This window comes from Molothrus aeneus, chromosome 21 (assembly GCF_037042795.1).
Source record: "Molothrus aeneus isolate 106 chromosome 21, BPBGC_Maene_1.0, whole genome shotgun sequence".
NCBI lineage: Eukaryota > Metazoa > Chordata > Aves > Passeriformes > Icteridae > Molothrus > Molothrus aeneus.
The window spans coordinates 6,548,523-6,561,253 of record NC_089666.1 but is presented as its reverse complement, the minus strand read 5'-3'; the positions used below and the strand labels follow the sequence as shown (position 1 = coordinate 6,561,253).

General features: G+C 44.8%; 1 protein-coding gene across 2 annotated transcripts; it reads right to left on the bottom strand.

Annotated features, from left to right (window-relative positions):
- Nucleotides 1–8,401: 8,401 nt before the first annotated feature.
- Nucleotides 8,402–11,910, bottom strand: AURKAIP1 (aurora kinase A interacting protein 1). 2 transcript variants are annotated; one of them, XM_066564140.1, is made up of 4 exons: nt 11,890–11,910; nt 11,402–11,490; nt 10,138–10,571; nt 8,402–9,011 (listed from the first exon to the last, which is right to left on the bottom strand). In XM_066564140.1, the coding sequence occupies exons 2-4, from the start codon at nt 11,451–11,453 to the stop codon at nt 8,904–8,906; spliced, it is 594 nt and encodes a 197-aa protein (XP_066420237.1). In that variant the 5' UTR covers nt 11,454–11,490; nt 11,890–11,910; the 3' UTR covers nt 8,402–8,903. The 2 variants fall into 2 exon arrangements, with proteins under 2 accessions (XP_066420237.1, XP_066420236.1); XM_066564139.1 differs by lacking the exon at nt 11,890–11,910 and adding an exon at nt 11,612–11,811.
- Nucleotides 11,911–12,731: the final 821 nt, after the last annotated feature.

The following is a 12,731-nucleotide window of genomic DNA, read 5'->3' as shown; positions in this document are numbered from 1 at the left end:
TTTCATGGCATCTCCTGGAATTTCATGGAATCTCCTGGAATCTCATGGAAAAAGGAGCCTTTCCTGTTGTCTCCATCAGCTGTGTTCAGAGCAGCCTGGAAAATGCCTGCCAGGGATGCAAAAAGCTTCTCCCACCAAACAAACAGCAAATCCAGCATTTTCTCCTTCCCCTGCTCCCTCCCAGCCATGGGCAGGGCCCTCCAGGCTGCAATTCCAGGGTTTTTTCCCCACTTTTCTGCCTCCCAGCTGTGGCAGTGCAGAGGTTACTGCCTGCTCCTGGCAGGGTTTTTGGGAAGGAGCAGATTTGCTGTGGTTGCTGCTCTCATGGACTGGATATTTCCTGACTGCAAGGAGCCAAGTCCAGGCTGGACAAAGCTGAAATCTCCTAAAATCACCCCAGGGAGGAGAGCAGCAGCTTCTGTGGGGTTCAGAGAGGGGATGAAAGGGACACATTGAGGGTTTAAAAAAATTATTATTTTATTATTTTATTAATAATTTTATTTATTTTTATTTATAAATTATTTTATAAAGATAAATAATTTTATTAAAATATATAATTTTATCTAATTTATTATTTTTATTAATAATTATTTTATTATTATATCTGCCTTGTCCAATCTCTAATCCTGCACAGCTCTGCTTCCTGGGGCTTTGCTATTCCAAAGACATCCTGCAAGAGCAGCTGTGTCAACATTTTTCCTGCTCTAGGAGGATTTGAATTTTGAATTTTTAAGCAGTTTCTCCACTCTGAGCTGAGCTGTGCTCCCCAGCCTTTCTCCCTCCCCACTCCCAGGGGAACTGGGGTTGATTCTCCCAACACTGAGCATCCCTTGGCTGCCCAGTGCTCACCACAAATCCAGGGGGGCATTTCTGTGGGTTTCACCTGTCTCTGGCTATTATATCTCTATAATGTATCTCTATATCTATAGAATATTTCTGATATTTAATGTTTTCCCATGACATTTTTTAAATTCCCCACAGCCTGAAGGTGTCAGAGCTCTGCCCTGCTCATTTCCCAGCCCCTCAGCTGCTTTGGTGGCTGCATCTCAGGCTGCTGATTCCAGTGGATTCCAGGGAAATGAAACAAAAAAAAAAAAACAACATCTGGTGAGAGCATCACCTTGTCATTGTGAGAAGGCAAATTTGTGTTTGTGGCTGGGGAACAAGCAGGGAAATGCTGGGGCTGAGAGGTGCCTGCCTTGTTCCAGCCCTGCAGTAATGACAGGCTCTGCCTGGCAGCCCTGCCATTGTGGTTGGATTTCAATTTTGTCCTTTCAGTTCACAGTTCTTGCTCTAAGCTGGATTATTTCAGGGCTTCATGGCAGCTGGAGGATTTGGTTTCAAGAGAAAAGTGAAAAATGAAAATGTTGTTGGTCTTTCTGTCACTGTTCCCATGCAAAGTTGTTCTATTTTTTTTCCGTATTTTACTTTGAATTTTATTTTATTTTTCCTTGCTGCCTTTGCCACTGGCAATTAGCTGTACTCTTGTACTCTAACTATAGCATTCCCTACTACTTTCCTGTCCCAGGAATTTGATCCTTTCTTCTTCCCATGAGTAGGAATTTTCTCCTTTGATCCTGGTGGAACACTCTGTATTTAAAGGAGCTGTTGATGATGAGCCTGGAGTGCTGACAAACCCTGCACACAGGTCCTTGTACTGTAATTTGTGTCAACAGATCATTAATGCTGGCATTCCTTTTTAATTAATGGATTTGTGGCTGTGAGGATGGGGCCATTCCACTCGTGTTAGTGCCTCTCAAAAATTGCACTGCAGGATGGAGAGTTCCCCTTGGCATCAGACACTTTTTCCTGATCTGATGCTTGCTCACTTTTTCTGGCTGCTGCTCTTCAATTTGGATTTATTGGGAAGCCTCTCAGCGCAGCCTGAAAACAAAAAGGGTAAAAAAGTGGAAGAGATGGGGAGGAGGAAACTTCCCACAAGCCAATCACCGCCCTGAGCCCGCACTTCCAGCAGGGCTTTGTCCACCTGAGTGGCTGCTTTAGATGTGAAGCAGGATGCCCAAGGCTGTCGTTTGTCTTTGTGGGCGTTTCTAGAAATGTGATCAGCAGAAATGCCCTGGAGGTTTAGGGTTCGATTTCCTTTGGATGTGCCCAAGTGAGGAGTTCAACTGCAGCACCCAGAGTTTTCCAGCTGGGTGGATTATTCCCATTAATCCACGTGTCTGTGTGTCCTTCCAGCTCTGCTGTGCTCTGTCTGCACCCACAAGGCACCTCCAAAGCTCCCTGCATTCCAGCACCCTTGGATGGCACAGCATTCAAAATTTAAACACCTCCTTTGGCTGCAAAGCTTCAGATTCCTGGGATTCATCTCAAAAGCATTAATAAAAACCAGTAAGAAAAACAGAGAAATTGCCCAGGAAACCAACACTGATTATTTTTTTCTTTTCTTTTCTTTTTTTTTTTTTTAATTCCAGACAGAAGCTACCCAAAAAAAACAACTGACCATGGAGAAATGGGAAAACAACAGGCAGCAAATCAATCAGGGATGGAAAAAGAGACACAAAGCAGCAACTCACAGACACCCACGGAGCAGGTGTAAATTATGGTTTTCTGTTAAGTTTAATATTTTTGGCAGGACCAAACTGTATGAAGGTAAATCTGAAAAATCACTTCTCCAGAAAAATAATTTTAGTAAAAAAAAAAAATTAATTTTAAATACTTGAGATGATTGTTTCAATTTCAATGCTGCTAAAAAATAACTAAAATCACATTAAATGTGTTTTCTGGTCCCTCATTGATGTGTGCAAGGCTCTCTCTTGGTCACAGCACAGCACAGGCAGCTCCTGGGAGGAAAAAATCTGGAATCTAAACAGACAGGAGCAGGAGGGAGCCATGGAACACAAAAGGAAATGAGTCACCCAAACTCACAGAGCACAGCAGTGGCAGAGCTGGGAGCAGAGCCTGCACCAGCTGCACAGATTTTGGGAAGATTTTGGGAAGAACTCTCATTTTTAACTTTCATTTCATCCCTCTTGCCTCTCAGATCTTTCCAGAATTCCCATTTCCTAGGGGAATCAGGAGTCATTTCTACCTGCTGCTTCTTTACCCCAATGAAATTGCATTTTCTACCTTCTATTTCATTTAAAATATTAAGTCCTCATCTCCCAGTCTATTCTGAGAGCCAGGGGTGCCTTCAACATAAGAAAAAATAGTTCAAAATCCATGAGGGGATGGAAGAATGTGCAGCTCTGGAGTGACAGCAACCAGAACTCCAGAGTGGCTCTGTTCATGGATCTGCATCTCTTCATCCTTCCCTGAGGTCCACAGCAGCAGCCAGCAAATGCATTTTCCTAAAAAAAACCAGGATTTTTTTCAAGGCCACTTGCAACTGAGTGCTCCCAAAGCTTCTAAATTTATACAAAAGGTCCCCCAAAATCAACTTTTGAACCTGAGAGAAGAGTGTCCAAGCCATGACACGGGACTGACTCACTCCCATGTGCTTCTGGAGCATCTCCAGCTTTCCCAAATCCACAAAGGATCCATCAGGCTGCACTTGGGGGGATAAATCCTCAGTCCTGCTCCAATTTGACGGCAGGAGGCTCAGAGGAAATGGCTGAGGCATCAAATCACCCTTTGAATTCCGTTCAGCCCCTGTGTTTGTCCTCAAAAATGGGGGAGAAAGCAGCAGCTCCTGGCTGTTCCACTGTCTGAATTCCAGGGAAAAGCCACCAGAGCTGGGTCCCATCTCTGCAGGGACAAGAGTTTTGCATCCTCTGTCATTCCAGATTTTGAGGCATTTTATGTGAAAGGTGTTAATCCTACGGAAAGTTCTGGAGAAAAGAGGGGAGAAGCAACTGAGCTGGAAAAGTGTCCAAAAATCCTGCAGCACCGTCCAGAATTCCAGGTCACTCCCAAACCCCTGGAGGAGGCTGACCACAGCACAAACCCTGACCACAAACTGAATTTCACTCCTCCAACAGGCACCATTAAATCAGATTTCTCCAACCTGGGAAGAGCTCAGCTCACAGCATCCAGCACTGCTCAAACTGAATTTCACCCCTCCAAGAGGCAAAATTAAATCAGATTTCTCCAACTTTGGAAAAGCTCAATGTTGCAGCTATTGCAGCTCACCTCACAGCATCCAGCAGTGCTCAAACTGAATTTCACTCCTCCAAGAGGCAAAATTAAATCAGATTTCTCCCAGCTGGACGAAGCTTAAGGCACAGCACCCAGCACTGCTCAAACTGAATTTCACTCCTCCAATAGGAAAAATTAAATCAGATTTCTCCAACCTGGGCAAAGCTCAAGCCACAATCACCCGGCTCTGCTCATTCCTGTGAGGAAGGAGAAAATTCTGGGAGTCCTCAGGAGCTGAGCTGACATTGTGTGTCCCCTTTGTGGCCACCAGCACTGTGCTTAAATCACATTTTGTGGCCTTTCTGCACGTGGGAACAGAGCTCTGCTACCAGGAGGTTTGACACTAATTGCAGCCCATCCATTGCACCCACCTAAAATAATTAAGCAGTGGGATTCCAGCTTATTTTGAGATCAGAAATGACTGGGAAAAGAGTGGGAAAATGAATGGGTTGGTCCTGAAGAGGGTGCTCAAAGATACCTCCCAGAGCTGTGTTATTTACCGCAGGTTTGCAGGCTGTTTCATTAAAAATAAAAATACTCTGGGTGAAAGGAGGTTGCTTTCCATAATGCAGTGTAATCCCGCTGCCAAATTGTCTAAACCCAAATTTAGACACATAAACATGGAGCCTGCTCAGCTTTTAAGGGGAGTCTGTGTGAAAAGTGTGTTTGCTCAGGATTAACCCAAAAGGACTCTGGAAACCATAATTTTAGCTAAAAAACCTCAGGGTGCTGCTTGCTTTGCCTCCTTTAGAAATCAAGTGAGAGTTCCCATTCCACTTTGGGGATGACACCACGTGTGGAAATCCCAATCTCTCCCTCAGAACAAGGTGGAAATTCCTATTTTTCCCTCAGAAAAGTGTGGAAATGCATATTTCTCCCTCAGAGCAATGTGGAAATCCACACCTCCCTCAGAAAAATATAAAAGTGCAATTTCTCCCTCAGAACAGTTTGGAAATGCAATTCTTCCCCAAGAACGAGGTGGAAATTCCTATTTCTCCCTCAGAAAAACATGGAAATGCAATTTCTCCCTCAGAACAATGTGGAAATGCATATTTCTCCCTCAGAACAAGGTGAAAATCCAATTTCTCCCTCAGAACAATGTGGAAATGCTCACAATTCCACATCCTTGTATGAACACCAATTATTTTATGAGTGAGAAAGGAATTCCAAAGTATTCCAGCTGCTGAGAGGCTCCAGGAGTGGTTTTTTCCTAGACCAAAGGCAGTGCAATTCCCTCAGACATCTGTCTGAGCAGCACCAAGCTTCAATTACTGAACAAGTAAAAAAAAAAAACCTTAATTTTTTAACATTTTCTCCTTCAAACCAAATTTTAGCCACTTCCATTTTGCCTTGCCCGTTCCAACTCCTCCTTCTTCCCATAACTTTGCAGAAAATAAAGCTACAATCAAGGGGGACAAATCTCAGTTTTAGAGTTCTTAGTGTTCATGCAAGGAGCAAGACAAAAACAAATCCCTAAATCAGGGATTTGACCCAAAAGTGATGTATCAGCTGGTTTTCTTCAATTCTCTGACTCACAGAACTCCTTGTTTCAGTTTTATTCCTCAGTTTTGTAGGGAAAATCAAGCAAGAATGGATTATTCCACAGGAAAACCAGCAAACCTGTGTTTGCTCCAAGCTACCTCAGATGTTTACAGCAGCTAGAGTTATTGATATTTTTATTTATTTATTTAAGAAGCAGCAAGGAAAAAACACCAAAAAACCCACTTTTCAAACCCATTTCACAAATGCTCCAGGGCTGGGTACAGAGTGCTGTTGTTTTTGGAGAGGTTCAGCCCAAATGACCCCAAACCAAGGTGTTTTCCTGGAAAAGCATGAATGGTGAAAAGGAAAGGTGGCATTTGAGGCAGGCCCAGGTGCTGTTTGTAAGAGCAGCAATTCCAGCTCAGCCGGGTTTTCAGCTGGTGGGAACAAGCCTGGTTTGTTAAATTTGGAACTTCTGGAGCAGGGAGGCTCCAGGATTTGAGGAGGAGCAGGTCACAGCTCCTGCAGCCACTGTACACCAACATTTTGGTTTTTCACATCAAAGTGTCCCATTTAACAGGGCAGAGTAAAGGTACCCACTGTTCCTGCTCAGAATTATTAAATTTATTAATTATTAATGGTGCTCAATGCCCTGAAGGGTGTTTTGTACACCAAATTCTGTAAACATCCCCTGATATTGGCTGATTTACTCCCTTTTGAGACTGAAGCCTATTAATGGAAGAAAGAACAATTCTCACAATAAAAAGATCAGAAAAAAATCTTTTTTTTTTTTTTTTTTTGCAGAGAAATCCTCCAGCAGCAAAAGGATGGAGAGTTTCCTGGGAATAAGGATTTCCTCCAGCTCAGAGTCAGCATCACCCCTGTCCTCTCCCTCTGATGTCAAAAAACCCAAAACAAAACCACACAAACAAACAAACAAAAAAAACCAAACCCAAAGCAAACAAAAACCTCACAAACAACAACCAAAAAACCCCAAATAGAAATAAACCACACACACACACAAAAAAAAAAACCAACCCAAAACCTGCTCCAAAAAAACAGGTTTTAGGCACAGCAGCCAATACAAGAGGAAGAATATTTCTCTTTATTTCTCTTTTTGTTGCTCCAGTTGTGTGCAGCAGTATCATAAATCTCCTGCTTCAATCCTAAAAATCTCCTGTCATTTCCAACACCTCATCTCTCCCACCACGGAGCACCCAGCAATTTTCTAGTTACATAAAATACTGGAAATTGATCTAGGCTTTTAGGAAAAAGCTGCAGGAAGCAGTTATTTCCCATTTTTCCCCTTCCCATACACAATCAGGCCTGATTCTCAGCTGGAATGTATTTTTTAAGTTCAACTGGATTTATTTGTGGCTGAAATAACTTTTATTTTATGTCCAGAAGCCTGTAAAAAACCTCAAGAATCCATGCTGATGTCACTGAACACCACATTTTCTAGAGAAGACTCTTAAAAATGTATTTAGTTCTTACTCTGGTTAAGAACCATTGCTGTACAAGTTAAGGAGACAACCAAAAATCCTGTTAACATTTCAAAAAATTGTATTTTTGCCACTGCCACATTGCTGGGCTCTGAGCTTTCCAAAACGGGGCAACACCCTCCACATTTGCAATGGGATTTGGTTCAGAGAAACAAAATTCAGAGTTTTCAATCCCTCCAAGTCAGCTGATTTCCTATTTTAGAGTCAACTCATTCCAGCCAAACCTGATCACTGAGAGAAAATCCCTGAATTTCTTCTGTTCAGCTGAGCTGCTGCCTGCATAGAATCCAAGAATTAAGGGAAAATGAGAGATATTAGATTTTATATTCCAGTTTTGAGGGACCTTTCCAGCCCAATGAGTGACACAAAAAAACCTCATCAGTTCTCTCCAAGCTCTGTAATGAACACCATGAATCTGTCTGGTTTTCAACCATTTCCTCTCAGAAACAGAACAGCAAAATAATGGAAATTTTCAGTATTTGGGGAATTTTAAATCAAAGCTTTCCTGTTTGCAGCTTTTTTTTTTTTTGTTACCACAGCTACACATGCACCTAAACCTTGGTTAAGTGAGCAGATTCAGATATTTTGGAGAGGAAGAATTCAGGTATTTATTTGGAGGAAGCTCCTGATAAAGCTTTGTGAGCATATCCTGGGCTCATGCTCCCTCTACAGAAAATCAGGGGCATTTTCCATCTCTCTGGATGTTCAGTTACGTGAATTTTAAATTCCATCCTGTGCTCAAAAACACTGAAGGAAGCTGACACAGCCCTGGGGTGTAAAACTTGATTAGTGCCACGAGGAAAACACAAATCCTGAGAGACTGAAGATGTTAGGAAGGAATTCCTGCCTGTGAGGGGTGGAAAGGCCCAGAGAAGCTGTGGCTCAGGATGTCCTAAACTGCACCTTGTGTACCAATGATTTCCACAGAATTTTTTCCTCATTTTCAATTTATCCTCTCCCAGCAGAATAAAGGGAATAATTTTCAGGGAGTTTCCCAGCTTATTCTTTTCCCCTTCAGCCCACCCCATCTCTTTGCCAGAACACAAAAGTTAAATCACACCAAACCACCCAGAACTGCCTGAAACCCCAAAAAGAAAAGCAGAACCCAAAGCAGAACCCAGATAAGAAGTCCTTTGTCAGGGTTTATTTTAAGCACCTGTATTTTTCACAGCTTTCACAACTCTCTTCAACCATGCAAAAGCAGCTGATTGTATCAGGCTTGTCTCAGGCACAAAAGTTTTTGTAGTTAATGAATCATTAGCTCTGAGCTTCTACTTTGACCAATATCTGGATGTTTTACATGACACGGGTCAGCCAAAGACAAAAAAAATAACCATTTTTTATTAGCACAAAATAGAACACAAAAAGAAATGTGCCTTTTAAGGATGCTCACAACATGCCCAAGGCTCCACAGAAGAGACACCAAAAGCTCCTGCAGGTAAATTCCATGGAATTCTGATCCAATTCCCATCCCAACAACCCTCAGGAAAACCCCAACCTTTCTGCAGTAAGGCTGTGAAAAAATGCAATTTAGAAAAGAACTTTTCCAAAGGTTTGTGCCGTATAAACAACAGGAAATTCCTTCACTGATCCCTTCTCGCACACCTGATTTTTCTTAGCTTCAGCCTCATCTCAAAGAGGGACTCCAGAAATTCAGCAAAAAGAGCTCACACTTCTCCTTTGGGGAGGAAAAGTTCCTCCTTGGGAAACTCCTTCCTACAATTTTCATCACAATCAGAAAAAGGTTACATGTCATCAACATACTTAAATATTTTTTAATTACAATTGCAGGTGTAAAATTTGTGACAGGTGGGGTTTCTTTTAGCGCTTGGAACTCCTCAGGTAGATCTTGGGGGTTTGCCAGCCTGCAGGAGCACTTTTCAAGCCAGCTTTCTTCCAGATGCGCTCCAAATCTTTCTCAAATTTTATCTAAAATAGGAAAAAAAAAAATAAAAGGAGAAAAAAAATGGTAACACAGCTTAGAAGCAAAAGCCACTGCCCACATGCCCCAAGGACAGTGTAGGTGTAACACACACAAAGGAAACAAAGGGTTTTAAGTGTCAAAATATTGAATTTTACTGCAGAAAATTCATCAGAAGACATTTAAATTCACAGGGACTTTGGCAGTATCGTTTTAAAAGTCCTGTGCAAGGAAAACTGAGAAGGTAAAATCAAATTTTAGCCACTTCCATTTAACCTTATCAAGTACCACTGTCCATTCCAATTCCTCCTTCTTCCCATAATTTTGCAGAAAATAAAGTTACATTCAAGAGGGACAAGTCTCAGTTTTAGAGTTCTTAGTGTCCATGCAAGGAGCAAGACAAAAACAAATCCCTAAATCGGGGTTTGACCCAAAAGTGATGTATCAGTTGGTTTTCTTAAATTCCTGACTCACAGAACTCCTTGTTTCACTTTTAATCCTCAGTTTTGTAGGGAAAGTTAAGCAAGACAAGCTTGACTTTAAAATAAAGCTACATTCAAGGGGGACATTCAAGTCTCAGGTTTAGTGTCCATGCAAGGAGCAAGACTAAAGAAAATCCCTAAATCAGGGATTTGACCCAAAAGTGATGCATCAGCTGGTTTTCTTACACCAGCTTCCTCAGTTTTGTAGGGAAAGTCAAGCAAGACAAGCTGAGTTCATCCAAGCTCACTTTTCCCTAAATCCACTTAAATTCATCCCCCAAAACCTACACAGAGACTGGTCTGATGTGTGGGCACATTTCTGCCAGGGAGCTCCCCCTCCCCTGGCTAAATAAATAAAATAAAGCGACATTCAAGAGGGACAAATCTCAGTTTTAGAGTTCTCGGTCCATGCAAGGAAAAACACAAAAAAATCCCTAAATCAGGGATGTGACCCAAAAGTGATTTCTCAGCTGGTTCCTTGGTTTGAATTTTATTCCTCAGTTTTGTAGGGAAAGTCAAGCAAGACAAGCTGAGTTCATCCAAGCTCATTTTTCCCTAAATCCTCTTAAATTCATGCCCCAAAACCTGCACAGAGGCTGCTTTGCTGTGTGGCCACGTTCCTGCCAGGGAGCTCGCCCTCCCCTGAGCTCACCTGCCGCTTCTTCTTGCGCCCCTCCTTTATCCTCCTGCGGATGAACTTCCTCCTCTTGAGCAGCTTCTTGTACTTGTGCCTGTTCATTTTCCTCCTGCGGATCTTCAGCACGTTCCTGCACTGCACTCTGTCACCCAGAGCTCCCTCTCCTTCCTCCACCTGCCCCGTCCCAGCGGCAGGGGGACACTCCAGGGGCTCTGGGTGTTCATGGCTGGCTTCTGGCTGAGCTTTGGGGAGGGAGTACCTGACTGTGAGCCAGCTCTCCAAGGGGCTGATGGAGAGTTTCCTGGGGATGAGGATCTCCTCCAGCTCAGGGTCCAGCGTGTGCCACTGCTGGGGCTGGGCCCCGCTGGGGTTTTGGGGCTGGGTGCTGTAGCGGGCGCACGGGGAGCGGCAGCACAGGAACGACGACACCGACCTGGGCAAGAGGTGGCCTTGGGGAGAAAAAGGGGGTTTGCACTTCAAAATTGCAGAACTTTCCAGAGAACAGCTCTGCCCCAGATCTCAAACTGACAGACAGATCCGGCCAGAGCAAGCTGACAAAGGGAGACGCTCGCAGAGGTTGTATCGACATCACAAAAGCGAGGAAGGATTTTCAAGCCTTCAAGTTTTCAATTTTAACTACAATGCTGTCATGCTAAAAATGTATTATATTTTAGTGGGAAAGCTGCCCAAATCATCCAGGCAGAGCAGGGTGGAGGTTCTGAAGGGGTTGGAATTCCATGGTCTTTAAAGTTCTCCACTGGGAGGTGCCCCTGCCCATGGCAGAAATTTGGAATTCCATGGTCTTTAAGGTTCTCCTTCACTGAGAGCTGAAGGGGGTGGAATTCCATGGTTTTTAAGGATCTCCTTCACTGGGAGGTGTCCCTGCCCAGCAGGAGTTTGGAATTCCATGGTTTTTAAGGTTCCCCTTCACTGGGAGCTGAAGGGGTTGGAATTCCATGGTCTTTGAGGTCCCCTCCAACCCAAACCCTTCCATGATTCCATTAAGTGGAATGTTCTTGTGTTTTCTGACTGAAAATCAATCTGGAATGGTAAGGAAGTGTTTGCTGTATCACACCTCTCTGTTGCTAAGGAATCTTCTCCAAAGCCACACCATACTTACGTATTAAACAGGACATAAACACATTTAACAACCACTGACTCAACAACAGCTCCTCTCTCCTGCACTGCTTGGTGGAAAAAAAAACCTTCCGGGAGCCCAATTAGCCCAGGAAAATAAACCCAAACAAACAGAAATCTTGGCCACACAATACCAATTTACCTGCAATTCTCGAAGCCTTCAGTAACTGGGAACTCAGCCGTGATATTAACATTTTGTTTCTCTTTGTTCACTGGCAGAGCCAGCAATGACTGTTCAAATAAGAACATTTATTCAGCGATGCAAACATGCAGCTTTAAAAAAAACCTTCCCTATTTAACCCCACATCCCCAAAAGACAGGTTGAGAATCTTAACATTCTCGTTAGTTTTACCCTCAGTCTGTCGGGCTCTGCTGTGGGGGGTCAAGCACAGGGGCAGCCGAGCCGCGGAGGGGATTTATTAATAAACCTTGGGTTGTTTTAACTTTAAAAACACGGCAACTCCAGCCGAGCTCCCTAGCACAGCCCTGCTCCTCCCTACGGCCGGGAGGAGCAGCCGCGCGGCCTCAGAACGGGCCGTCCCCGAGGGGCCGCCTCCTTCCCCTCAGCCCCCCCGGCGCTGCCCCGCCCCGGGCGGGGTCCGCACGGAGCCCCCGGGCCGCGGTTCTCGCCCTCCCCTCACGGCCCCGCCGCCACCGCCGCCATCACCCACCGGCCCCGCCGCCACCGGAACTTCCGGCCGGCCGCGGGAGCGCCCCCTGGCGGCGCGCGCGGGGAACGGCCCCGCACGGCCCCTCGGGGGCACGCGAGGCGCCGGTGTGGGGCCCTCACGGGATTTTGTGGTTCTTCCCGGTCCCTCACGGGCGTTTATGGCCCTTCATGGTCCCCCACGGCCCTTCAGGGTCTCGCGAGGGACCGGTGTCGGTCCCTCGTGGGCGGTTGTGGCCCTTCATGGGACTTTATGGTTCTTCATGGCCCCTCACGGCCCTTCAGGGTCCTGCAGGGTCCTGCAAGGCCCTGGTCTCAGTCCCTCATGGGCGGTTATGGCCCTTCATGGGACTTTATTGTTCTTCATGGTCCCTCATGGTCCTTTACGGCTCTTTATGGCCCTTCATGGTCCCTCACAGCCCCTCAAGATGCTGGTCTCGGCCCTTCACGGGCATTTATGGCCCTTCATGGTCCCTCAGGGTCCCTCAAGGTACCAGTCTGGGTCCCTCACGGGACTTTATGGCCCTTCATGGTCCCTCACAGCTCGCTGTGATGCTGTGAAGGGTTCTGTGATGCTGTGAAGGATTCTGGGATTCTCTGAAGGATTCTGTGAAGGATTCTGTGGTTCTGTAAAGGATTCTATGATTCTGTGATTCTCTGAAGGGTTCTGTGATGCTCTGAATGGTTCTGTGATGCTGTGAAGGGTTCTCTGAAGGGTTCTGTGATTCTCTGAAGGATCCTCTGAATGGTTCTGTGATGCTGTGAAGGGTTCTCTGAAGGGTTCTGTGATTCTCTGAAGGATTCT